This window comes from Pieris brassicae, chromosome 8 (genome assembly GCF_905147105.1).
Source record: "Pieris brassicae chromosome 8, ilPieBrab1.1, whole genome shotgun sequence".
Taxonomy (NCBI): domain Eukaryota; kingdom Metazoa; phylum Arthropoda; class Insecta; order Lepidoptera; family Pieridae; genus Pieris; species Pieris brassicae.
The window spans coordinates 19,843,367-19,856,686 of NC_059672.1; the positions used below are offsets into that span (position 1 = coordinate 19,843,367).

General features: G+C 31.7%; 3 protein-coding genes across 4 annotated transcripts; 2 read left to right on the plus strand and 1 right to left on the minus strand.

Moving 5' to 3' along the window:
- The first annotated feature begins 3,093 nt into the window (after nt 1-3,093).
- Nucleotides 3,094-8,036, plus strand: LOC123713589. Its single transcript, XM_045667324.1, has 2 exons — nt 3,094-3,179; nt 6,900-8,036. The coding sequence occupies exons 1-2, from the start codon at nt 3,165-3,167 to the stop codon at nt 7,926-7,928; spliced, it is 1,044 nt and encodes a 347-aa protein (XP_045523280.1). The 5' UTR covers nt 3,094-3,164; the 3' UTR covers nt 7,929-8,036.
- Nucleotides 8,037-8,497: 461 nt separating this feature from the next.
- LOC123713590 (histone deacetylase complex subunit SAP18) lies at nt 8,498-9,515 on the minus strand. 2 transcript variants are annotated; one of them, XM_045667326.1, is made up of 3 exons: nt 9,435-9,515; nt 9,128-9,231; nt 8,498-8,957 (listed from the first exon to the last, which is right to left on the minus strand). In XM_045667326.1, the coding sequence occupies exons 2-3, from the start codon at nt 9,200-9,202 to the stop codon at nt 8,553-8,555; spliced, it is 480 nt and encodes a 159-aa protein (XP_045523282.1). In that variant the 5' UTR covers nt 9,203-9,231; nt 9,435-9,515; the 3' UTR covers nt 8,498-8,552. The 2 variants fall into 2 exon arrangements, with proteins under 2 accessions (XP_045523282.1, XP_045523281.1); XM_045667325.1 differs by having other exon boundaries at nt 9,357-9,505.
- A 468-nt stretch (nt 9,516-9,983) lies between these two features.
- Nucleotides 9,984-10,817, plus strand: LOC123713705 (protein sarah). Its single transcript, XM_045667523.1, has one exon. It carries the CDS (start codon nt 10,097-10,099, stop codon nt 10,763-10,765), a length of 669 nt encoding a protein of 222 aa, XP_045523479.1. The 5' UTR covers nt 9,984-10,096; the 3' UTR covers nt 10,766-10,817.
- The last annotated feature ends 2,503 nt before the right edge of the window (nt 10,818-13,320 follow it).

The window sequence follows — 13,320 nt, forward strand, 5'->3', positions numbered from 1 at the left end:
GGAACAGTGAGGTCGCTCCGCGAAGCCTGTGAGGTGACTTCTGTGCTTTTGGAGGGAGTTCGGCTGGCCAAATTAGCCAGGACTTAACGCACAACGGACCAATTACGAGTCTAAGTGCGGAAAATGAATCCACCTTACCTACCTACCTCTACCCTCTACCCCCAGTCACTGAGGAGAGTCAACGATTATCATAGGAAAAATTCAGAAACCTGAGGCCTGCAAATGAATGTAGAAACATTTAGGAAGAATATCGCTGTAGCTTGTATCAGTGTAGCTTTATTGTTTTTATCAAACGATTGCATTCATGTTAAATATCTTACTTGCGAGGAATAAGGCACATGGCAGACTCTCACTAAGACTTTCTGCACGTGATTCGACTGCATTGATGTAACGATTGTGTTATCCTGACGTGTTCAATGTATCCGCGAATGTTATCTAATTTTACCTGAACGTGGATATATGCAGACAGTGTAAGTGGGCAGACGTTATGTGTTTTTGTAATATTGTAATATTGTTGTTGACTTGTTCCTCAACGTTTCCTGTTTTTATGTCTCTCTTTAGATGTTTTAAAACAGTTTTTTCAGTGTATTTAGGCCATTTACGGCAAGTTAAATAAAACCAAAACTTTGTACGGTGCTTCTTTCCTTAGGAAAAAGTATGTTATATTACACATATGTGAGTCTCATACTCTTTCTCTCTCTCATACTCTATGTATATTTATGATATATTAAGAACTACGGTAAACAGTATATGAAGAGTAATACAATGTTATCCGGAAGCGATTCCAATTATTTTCGATTCAAACGAAAACTCGAATAATAATCTTTTCATTCGAAATCGTAAATGATTTTTAAGTAACGATCCTCGATCGAGGTTGTACATACATTTATGAAATTGTTGTTAAACTTGAGAGGTGAATAAGTACTATAATCAGAATGAAAATTCTAGATTTAATTCGATTCACTTTCATCTAGACCTTGTTATATTTGTTATACATAATATATTTTAGCTTTCTGTGTGGGTACACGTATGGGCTCCTACGTTTTAAGGAAGTATTAACAAGTCCTTTACATATATTATAAGATATTTTATTACATAAAAACTTTTCTTTTTTTCAACTTTTTAATTATTTAGAATTTTGAACACTTATATTATTTTAAAAACTTCTTATGTTGCGCAATTTTAAAAACTTGGTATCAGCCGTATGTTTGTCTATCATACTATCAAAAGATACAACAACATTTCGTTTATCGAAGCCCAAAAGGTCGGGGTGGCCGCGTGCTGTGAAAACTAGAGAGGTTGTTAATACTATTAAAGCTAGAATTCGTCGAACAAAGAAATCTTATCGCGAGAAATGAAGATTCCCGCTAGGACTCTGTCGCATATTCCAAATAAGATTTGAAGCTCAGTGCTTATCGTCGATAAACAGGGCATGACCTGAATTAATCTTTACATACTTGTAAAGAGAGTGGATCAAAACGGCTTCTGCCGCGATACGCAGGTGAAAAGTTCAGAAATAGCCTCTTTACCGATTAAAAAATTTTCACGATTGAAAGAAGCTGCTAAAGTGATCGGAAAGGTACAACGTGGTCATCATCCTACGTCAGGGATACTTTGGTGGGGCGTGTCTTAAGGAGCCAAAGTGTATCAAGATACAGTCTATGATCATTTTGGGAAATCTCTCAGCAAAACACTTTTTAAAAATATACCGTGGACTTTCCAGCAACTGGTCACCCAAGCGTGGCTTCAAACCATCGTTTTCAACCAGACTTTACTTCATTAAAAAAAAATCATTTTCATTTGTAACAGAACTTGGTATAGAATATAATAAGTTTCTACTCCCTTACCAAAAAAGGTTCATAAAATATAACACTTGAGAAACAATTCAGCATTACGACATTTGATACATAAACGTTTCGAATACCAAATACAAAATCGAACAATGAATATATTGGGACAAGTTGGATATTACACAATGTTAATGAAAGGTTTGACGGCTGATGTGTTAAAACTATGCCATGTTAATCTTATGTTGTAGTTAATAGTATGATTTGATCTTAACAAGATTCCTCTAATCTAAGAAAATCTTGAAAAGTAGTGAGTGACTAAAATTTGTGTAATTGAAATATTTTTATTATTTATTGTTAAATTATATGTTTATCGTAATTGTGATGTATTTTAGAATAGATATATTGTAACTTATACTGCAAAAAATGCATTATATGCGATGTGGTTTGTACTTCAATAAATAAATACTATTTCCTAAGCACACGTTGCGTATATATAAAAAAGCTGATTATGATTAGGGAACTCTAGTACAATATACTTATGGCAGGTTTCACAGTTGTGATTAAAAAGAGATCAATAATTTTATACCACAGAACATTTTGGAACTACAATACTAACAGTAAAACCATGATCGTATTAAAGCTTTGTATTAATTACAAAACACATAAAGGAAAACGTCCTTTAGCGTTAGATTTCAAAATAATAAAACATAGATAGGAAAACGAGCCAAAATTCTTTAAGAGTATGTTAAAAAATTTAATGAAAATGTCTATATATAGATATATTATAAATTATTCATAAAAATATCTCCAGTTTAGTAGTATTTAATAAACCAAATGTAGGTGTGTCTTAGTACGATGACAAACTAGAACATGGGTTATTTGAAGTTGCGAGATTAATAACTAGGTTAATGTTTTCATTTACGTCTACTATATTAATACTGTTTTCGAGTTTTAATTAATAGAAATTAAATAAAGCTTTACAGTATATATGAAGAGCCTTTGTTCCCTGGAATTAAAACCTCCAAATTCCTGTTCAACACATTGAGTGTCATACGGTATATCAATGACGTAATGACAAAGTCAAAACTTTTGTTATGGCCAAGCATTTCCCTTAACCATTTCTTCCGTTACGTTTAATAGAATCGTCGAATCATTGTCGTTCCGTTTACCGCTTCAAGTGCAGCCAATTTATTAAGGATTGTGCATTATATGCTGTATATTAGTTGATATATGCCTTCGTAGTTGGTCACCTTGCAATAGGTATGGTAGTCGCGTAGCCAGGCGAGAGTGGGCGACCTCTTATAGCGTGCGCGGGAGGTATTTCCTTTATTTGATACTTGTGTTCAACGTGATTGTGTAGTGTGAAAGTACAGCATGAGGACGTTACTGGTAAGTCAATAAAACTCTTCATGAGTTTCATCGAGATGGGGGATGAACTGAAAAAGTTAATATTGAACGTTGTTATAATTTTTCATATAATTTATTTTGCTTAATCAAGCATAAATTAAAATGTATAGAGTTCGGAAGTATTGCTTTGTTTAAGTATAATTTATTTTTAAATATTTAAAGTTAACTGTTAAAAGCTTAAGATGTGAAACTACTAAGTTTAACCTAAACTGCGAAATTCCCTGGTAAATTTAACGTCTCTTATAATAATTTAAAAATTACTTTGAAAATAAAAATGTATACTTTAAATTATCAGTGAAAGGTAAATAATAAAATAATGAATTCTAAATTAAACATGGCGTCGATATAAGCTCAAGTAATTCCAAAGCTCCGTCACCGACCAGTATATTAAAGAGGGCGGACTGTAAATATACAATTGCATTTAGGTCGTCATATTACAATCAACATTCAAAGTATTGATTACAAGTCAGCCTTGAGCCTATCGGTTTTCTCGTAACCTTTCAAAAATATGCCCTTTTTAATTCATAAAGCGGAACTAATTGTTCAATGTGAAAACACGTTAAACATTGTCGTATTTATTATTACGTAAATCACGCAATATTTTCGTGGTGACTGGCCAACAGGCTTAACTAGATATAATTCAACTAAAATTGTACAGACAGCAATGAATGGCAAATAATCAAAAGTATCACAAGATATGGCAGTATTTTTTCTTGTATATAGACTCCCTCTTATATATAGAACCATTGGGACCCAAAATGTGACCAGGCCTCCAACACGACGAGCTTCTTCTCCTTTTAAGGAGCACGGCTCATGCTGGATCCACAGAATGGCCTCAGATAAGCATATAGAAATAGGATGTTATTATATTTGTGTTACAAATTTTATGACATATGCATTGTTACATAAATAAATGACTTTCATTGCTATCCGTATAGCTTTTAAATCGATATTAAATAATTCACTAGATATACCAGTCGGTAGTTGCGATATTAAATGAGACCATGGGAATTAAGAAATAAAATAAAATTTTATACTTACGTTTCGAAATATAAATACGCTAGTAACTTCTCGTTCTGCAACACATAGGTTAGGAAATCGCAACCAAATTGCAAAGTTATTGTACTTTAGTTACGGCTACTATCTATTCGTTACGTCAAATTGGAATGAGGAACGAATGTAGGGGGTGTGTATGCAAACGGAGCTTTAAGGACTTCATTATTGTAATACATAATAAACTAATATATCTGAATATTCTTACTACTTCGACTCTTATCTTATATATAAATATGAGCGATTTAAAAGCCTTTACAATAGAATGCTACATTCCGTATTGGCAGTGACCTTTAGAATTACAATCAATGTTACATTTAAGTACTGCACTCTGATATTTCACGCATTCTTTGTTGTGAAATTGTATATAAAATTATTCATCACGTTAGAAATGATCGTAACTGCTAATTGGCACAGTTGAACATGAACTACAATATTTTTAAATATAAGTCTCGTTACAAATAGAGAAATTAAGTCATTTTTATTTTAATAGAGCGTGTCAAATTTTATTGTTCAATATGCACCCTTTTAAAGTCATTTAATTTTCTTTCATTATCATTTCATGGAATTCAAGTGTACAATACAACATTAAGTGGCTTAAGTAAACCAATTGTGATTCATTAGAGGCATACTTTACTATGACTAATCCATTTAAGCTTGTCTGGCGACCTAAAATAAATAAGTAGATGTCTCGCAAATTCTGAAGAACAAAAGACTTCAACGCGCACTAGGTTCACGTGTCCTGCATTAGACATAAGTTGACAATTGTTTTACTACAATCATGAATAGGTATTGTCTGCGTGAAATACACTCAATATACAAGTATATATTTAATTAGCAACACTATTCAACGTATGGCCCTTAAGAAATGATTTCTATGAAATTATATAATGTACATAAAATTGTGTTAATTAACGCCTTACAAAATAAAGTGGTTTTTTTTTAATGAGTTATTACACAAATCTCATTTTTCTAATTGTTTATTTAACATTCAAACTTTCATATTTAAGTTTCTCAAAGAATAACATGCCTGTATAGTTCGACTTTGTGTTACTTTAACTATTGCAATAATCTTATCTTTACTTCTAGTCTTAATAGGGCGTTATTATGTTAGAATAAATTATATGATTGGAAAGGCATGCGGAATTAGCCTGATACCCCACATATATTTAATATTTATTATTTCGTATACGCATGTCATAATAAAAAAATATTTGTTTGACGATTTCATTTACCAGTTTTAACAAACAACCTTGCACGTTAAAAGTTGTTCCAGTAGCCAAATATGGGTAGTTATAATAAATTATATTTTAGCTAACAAACTATTAGTGTATTGTTCATATAAAATATTAGGGTTTCAAAGACAACAGTTCATCTATTATATACATAACGATTTGATGCATTTACGTATAAACATAATCGTTCCAGTTTATAAAAGCAAAGTAAAAATAAATGAACTACATATTACATATACGTAACAACCTTGTCGGAAGAGCGGTTTAGTTGTCGTCCTTAAGTTTCTGACCGAGACCCGGTATCCAGCCTTTTTTACCGAAGAAAAATCTGCCTTACCTTAATCAAGATTCCGGATTTTAATTTGCTTCCATGTTTTGATTCTACCCATCGATTATTCACGGATCTTATTTAATTGAAAATGTCATATGTGGAGTTACATTCTACAGATTTTTTATTTCACCAGTATTCAAATCTTATATACTAAACGTCGAGATTTTTATTTTCTTAACTCCAGACGTTATCGTAGGCTTAAAATGTTCTAATCTAAGATTGTTTATAACTTGATAGTGTGTAAACTTATACATACGTGAGTTATATGAATAATGTGATTTCCTATATTTTTTAAGGTTTAATAGGTCTACTTAGTTTTTTCATGCATAATAGTAATTCATAATTGCTATTTATCAGCACTATGTATGTAAATTGTTTGTTAACATGCGACTATTCTCATTATGTGGTTACGTAGTCTTCAAGTGAACTAATTTCCGATAATCGAAAATAATTTTATTACAAACTGATGCCCGATAAATTTGTGATACCATTGTAATAAGTAAAATTACTAAAGAGTAAGATAATATATTGTAAATATACACTAACTCAAATTTGTGTACATAAAAAATTAAAGATACTTAGTAATACTTACTTTAATTAATGTAGGTGACATCGTCACTTTAATAAGATAAAACTATCGCTTATTTAAATAAAAATTGGGACACATAGATACAATAATTTCATAAAATAATAAAAATAGATTTCAAATTAATTGACATTTCCTTATGCTACTTTTCATGCAGATTTTATTTCGAAAACGTGAAATAAACCTTTACCATTATGCTTATTTCATGTAAATCTGAGAATAATAACGTACATAATATAAAATCTCATATTTAACTTAGATAGGTTTCAAAGGTATGTGGTGAAAATGAGACTGAATCGGACAGGGCATGGCCAGTCAATCAAGTCGGGTGCAGCGCAAGGCCTGTTAGTGTTACACTCGAAAGTATTAAATGATTGCGTAGTGAATTCCACAGTAAATGTAGACTATGTCATGTCACGACATCGTACAAAGATCTTTAAATTTATTTGGCTTCATTGACCTTGGAATTCGATTCAACTTGTCATTTTATTTTTCAGATATTATCGCTGTGTGCGGTCACAGCTTACGCACAGTTTGACGGCCCTACACCACCACGGCTACAGATTCCTGGCGCGCTCCCAGTAGGTGGTTCGAGGCAAGGCGGTTTTAGGCAAGGCAGAATCCAAGCTGCTCCAATACCTATTGGTCGAGTGAGAAGGCCAGGCCTTTCAAGACCATCATTCAAATCTGTTGACGCTGCGCCTCGGCCGAGTCTGCAGTCTTTAGAAGAACCAGCCAAACCAGTCACCGAAGAACCAGAGGACGAAATAGAAATTAATACTCCAACAGCATATGGCAATGCTTATTCAACCCCCGAACCACAAAACGACTATTTCGATATTACAACGACATCCCAACCAAAACCCCCCAGTGCCTTCAATTCTTCACCATTTGCGCAAACAACCCCGTCGTTACCTAAACTCGAAAACGTAAGACCAACGCAATACCGCCCACTCCTACCACAATCATTCATTCCAATCAGAAACGAACCTAGGCCACAACCAGTCAGGTTGCAGCCTTTATCCAGCAGACCCCAGCGCCCAGTTCTCCGCCCTGAACCAAAACCATTTGCGGATGAAGATGACATTCAGCCCATCAGACAATACAATAGACCACAAGAACCAATCCGTGCAGCGCCTGTCAAAGCTGCGCCTCAGAAATACTCTCCTTCGAACAACAGGGAAAAGAAGCCAGTCTCACAAATTATCCGTAAATACAGAGAAGAGAACGAAGACGGGAGTATTACTTGGGGTTTCGAAAATGACGATGGTACTTTCAAAGAAGAAATTATAGGAAATGACTGTATTACAAAGGGCAAATATGGTTACATTGATCCAGATGGTTTGAGAAGGGAGTACAACTATGAGACCGGTATTGCTTGTGACAAGACAAGAGATGAGCAAAACCAAAAAGGCTTTATTGACTACCAGGAAAACAAGGCAGTATTACCAAATGGTATTACAATTGATCTCAATGCTATGGGCAAGAAGTCAAAGAGGCCATTCAGATCACCAAGTAATCACTAGAGCATTAGGATTTAATATATATTTATTTTAGGGTTTTATTGTAAGAATGTGAGTGCGTGATCATGAAATATATGATTAAAGTACTGACAAATAAACTTAAAAAATACATTTGATTTTATTTAATGTGTCTAAGGTCCTGATTATAATAGTTTATATTATTATTTTCTAATCTCTTTCAATTTGTTAATATAATATTATAACTGCTGAGCTAAAGTTTGGTGATCATATTAGTGTTTTTTTTTTTAATTGTTACGTGACACTCATATCTGAAGAAACTAGGATACAATTTCAATGTTATTTAAATAAGAACAAGGCTGAACACTCAACTCACAATAGCAACTAATAGGCAGTGAGGTAGTTAGACAAAACAGAAAATATTGTTTATTCTGGTAGTTTTGAACTTGGTAATATATAATTAAATAAAAAAACTTGTTATTACTTGGGAACTAGTACTTGCGAATAATTTTCGTAATCAGGTGACATTTGTAACAACAAGTCTATGAAGCCATAATAACCATAAATAGTCTAAAGGTAGTGAAAATAAGGTAGAGGATATAAAATTATTTAAAGTTCTGACATAGTTCCTATAATTACTTTAAAAAAATTACAATTACACACTTATCACTAGTATGGTCGATTATTCATGTAGGGTTGTGGACGTCTCATTGGGGGAGGCATTCTATTAGCAGGAGTGATTGATATATCCAAATAATTGCCAATTTGGAACTTCACTTGGGAGAGAGTTTTATTATCATCATTCCCTCTTTGACCAGAACATGTAACGCCAATTTCTCTCATGCGATATGTTGGTGTCCGCATATCTGGATACACAATGGCAAAGTCAAAATAAGTACCCTTACGACGTGTCTCAGGATTCACTTCTTTAACTAGGCTAGTAAGCTCCCGAAGAGTTGCATCCATCCATGTGTATATTTGTAACTCATTCTGCGGAACCCCACCTCTTGCATAGTCACCAGGAGAATTATGTCTGCCAGTTGAACAAAAAACACGAAGCAGAAGAGGGCAGGTCTGAAATATTATGATTCTAAATAAAGACTGAGATGGTAAATTAACTAACAACATTTTTGCATTGATAGTCACAACACGGTATTTATATATTCTATATTTTATTTACAAATAGAGAATTCGTGAAGTATTCATTTATTTTTATGTATTCATATAAAGTATCATAGTAAGACCTTTTCTCTATCAACTGGTTTTTCGGCCGGTTTAACCTCTTCGACAACCATTGATTCTACTCCCGCCATTTTCATGCCCCTGGTGTAATTGTTAGTTAAACTGGCTGAAATAAAAAAAAATGGAATGTATTTTGTAGTAATTTACTAATAAAAAGAAGCTTCACGAGTTTGTTTTGTAGACGACAAGAAACATAAATTGTAATATAAAATGTAAATACACAGTAAACACAGTTCACCATTTGACAATAGGAATACACCACAGGTTACAGATAAAGATACAGGTAAAAGATACACCACAAGAACGTACTAGAGAGCTAAATAAGGTAAACAGTAGCAAATTGTGTAAAACTAATTTGCACGTCAATATGTGTACCACCATTAAATTTTTTGTAACATGCAATTTTTTTTTAAAAGAACAATTGACAAAAAAAAAACTTAGAACAAAGGCACAGACTAAAACTTATATTAAAAAAATAAATATACATATATCAAATCTTTTACATGATCGTTTGTCTCCATTATTTTAGATCTAAGTTAAGACTGTACTATGTTTAAAATGTTAATCATCTAGAAATTACAATCAACAAACACCACTTCATTCTACTTTCGTTTAGGCGCTGCTGAATATTGTCAAATAAGTAAGAACCATAAAAATGTTTTTTTAAAATTATTATGTGATTTTTATGATTATTATTGCTTTCGGACAATTACACTTATAGAAATCAAAATAATAAAAAATAATATTATACTCTTAACTATAACATATATTATTATAGGTTTTTTTTAGAAATTCATTTTGAAACTTTAAAATTTAGTGTCTTTACTCGGTTTGACAATTAGCATTTGACATTAATGTTAAATGTATTCCAAAATCGGATCGATTGTTTTGAATTTGATAAAATATTTTTAGATCAGTTTTCGAAAACTGATAATTTATTTTTTAAGTTTAGGTTTAATTCTCAAGTCGCGATGGCTGATAAAGAAGATGACGAAACCTTTCAAGAAGACAACGTATATATAAATCCTGAAGATGGAATGCCTAATGTTCATCCAAATATCGTTGATATACATCCTGACAGTGATTCGCATGACGAACTTAACGAATTCGACGATCTACCAAAGTCCGTGATTGTAACAAATATACCCAGCGATGTCTTCTCCGACGACAAGTTGAAAAAGGAACTTGAAGATTTATTTCGTACGTTTTCTGATAATATAACTTTTCAGTGGTTAAAAAGTTTTAAACGCCTACGTGTGAACTACGACAGCCCCCTAGCCGCAGCCAATGCACGAGTGCAACTTCATCAGTATCACTTCCATAGTACTTATATTAATTGTTATTTTGCCCAACCTGTTACGCCAATTTCGTTGAAGAATTTGCAACCGCCAGCACCTGTCAAGCAGTATCTGATTTCTCCACCAGCTAGTCCTCCTATTGGATGGGAGCCACGGGAAGAAGGTGAACCTATAGTAAATGCTGATTTATTAGCAGCAATAGCTAGTTTGGCTCCTGGAGAAAGTCATGAACTACATGCCCCTACTCCGACACAGCCTGCGATTATTGTGCACACAGCCCTATCTGCTGATCCTGGACCCATATCCTGTAAGATTCAACACACAAGATGCCCTGAATACTGATATGCCTTGTTGGAATTTGTAGATGAATTATATTTTTAGAGTAGCAGTCCAATGCTTTTTTCTGTCACAGAAGTCAATTTGACCCGTGATGCCAAAGATATTGCAGAGTTACTAAAAACTAGTAAAATAGAAATTAAACTGGTAATATATGGGCTCAGTTATATAAAATTAAAATAATTATATCTACAATCACATTTATTCTACTTATATATTCAACTTTTATTAACTTACGCCCAGTATTACCAATTTGTGTAGATAAATTTGCTTTTTAATTTATTTATGTGAGGAATAATAAAATTATATTGGTGCTATTTTTTGAATAACATAACATTTATGTTTTCAGTTAGATAAATATAGATTTAATTTTGGATATCTATTTAACACACCGTTTCTGGAACACCAACATTATTATATATTAAAAGGTGATGTTAGAAAATCCAAAATTGATAGGTATTTTTAGGACACTTATTTAATATAACATATCATGACTATCCAGAATTCCCTTCAAAAATTTTTGTTTATTTATTTATCTTTCAAAACATTTTATATAGTTACCGACTATCATCATCATCATCATCATAATATATTTACCACCAGTTGGAGAATAATTGACTCAGGTGTTATTACTAAAATATCTATTATGTTTTATTCGTGGGAATAAATCTTATATATAGATAGGATTAAACAAGTTCTCTATGTGGTTCTCTTTTTCTCTTTATAATTATAAAACTCTGAATTTATGGTCTAAATGTCTATCTCTGTGTTGTGGCCTCATGGTAAAATATATTATGGTCTTTAGAACTTTAGAAATAAATTAAATGCATGATTTGCAAATGCATATATTAAAAATGTGATTAAACTGTTATATGTATTATAAATTTATGCATGTTGATATGTATTTCATTTCTTATGTTTGAAAAAATTATTTATATTACAAATGTTTTTTTTTAAAGCTGGCTTTTTAATTTAGTAAGGCATATATTTTTGCAAACAAGCCAATCGTTTTGTTGTTAATCTTGTAAGCTTATTAAATTATACATTGGCAATAATTATCTGCAATACAATTATCTTATTTGCTTTGCTATTTATAAATGTGGAATGTGTTTTGTATTTTCTTGTTTTACATTTTCAATGTTTGTTTTAAAAACACTGGCATATAACAATATATTGATAAAAAATATATAATTTAACTTAACAACAAGCTAGTAGTAATTTATAAAAATCTCATTTAATTATCTAGTGTGAATGTCTCGTTATTAGATATAAATGCGATCTCGTTGATAAATTAATAATGTTTCTCACTGTCACATTGTAAATGTTTTAAATTGCTGTGATTCGAATCTACTATTGTTTGATGTAAATACAAAATTTACGGAATAAATGCATTTTATTTAGATCAGTCCTAGAAATTCTTATACAAATTGATTTAAATTTCGTTGTTCGATATTAAAGAATGAAAACCATTTGTTAAAAAGATTAAAAATAAAAGAATAACATAAAAAAATGATTTATTAGAAAAATACACATAAATGATTTTACTTTAAAAATATACAAAAAAATATATTTTTTGACATAGTATGTTTTGTTATGATAAAACAAGTAATACTTTATTGTGACTTGGGTTAGGTGTCCAAACTATATTGCTATATAGAAATCAAAAACTAAATATCGTTATAGTATGTAATGTAATAGTTGAAATATTAATTATTTTTTAAAACACATATTATAAACACATTTTTTACATAAGACTCACATGTAACATGGCATAATTGGAATCATATTCTATGCTCGAAACTGAGGCAGTCTAAATCATGAATACGTTACATCTCAAACATTGACTACTTACTAAAAATACGCATTCAATAACTATTATGATCCCTATACATATGAAATTTATTTTATATGTAAAAACTTATAACTAATCGGATCATTACAACAAATGGACGGACTAACGTCAAGTTATAGATAACTTAGAACTTACTCCAGCAGAATTCACTACCATCGACTGGGCAGCTTCTTCATCTTCGTCATCTGTGTTGCGCTGTGCTTTTGCTGTTACATATACCTACATGATACATACTCTATATCTAAAACTATATATGATTTGTTAAATTTAAGTGCTTTCGGTACTTTTTTAACAGCATCTTTTACTCACACTTTGTCACTAATGATACGTTTACTGGGACCAATGATTTCCATAGTTAGCACAAATGCGAGTATGAAAGCTCTGGCAGCCAAACATTCCATATAAAAAGGTAAACGTTGAGAATGTCCAATATTCTGGAATTTTTGCGACGAGTATGTACTCCAAAAAGCAGTTGAAGTAGAGCTGACCAGCAGAAAACTGTTTTTTTATTCCAGATTTTATCCGCTAAATGTAAATTAATTCTAAATTTATATTTGTAGTTTTTTTTATAGATATACTGTAAATGAATATTATCAATAAAAGTGGTTTGATTATGGTTCATCATATGATGAATTATGCAACTGAATTCGGCGGACGTCGAATTAGTCATAGGGATTTAAAAATAAACTAATATGGCGAGAAAATAATT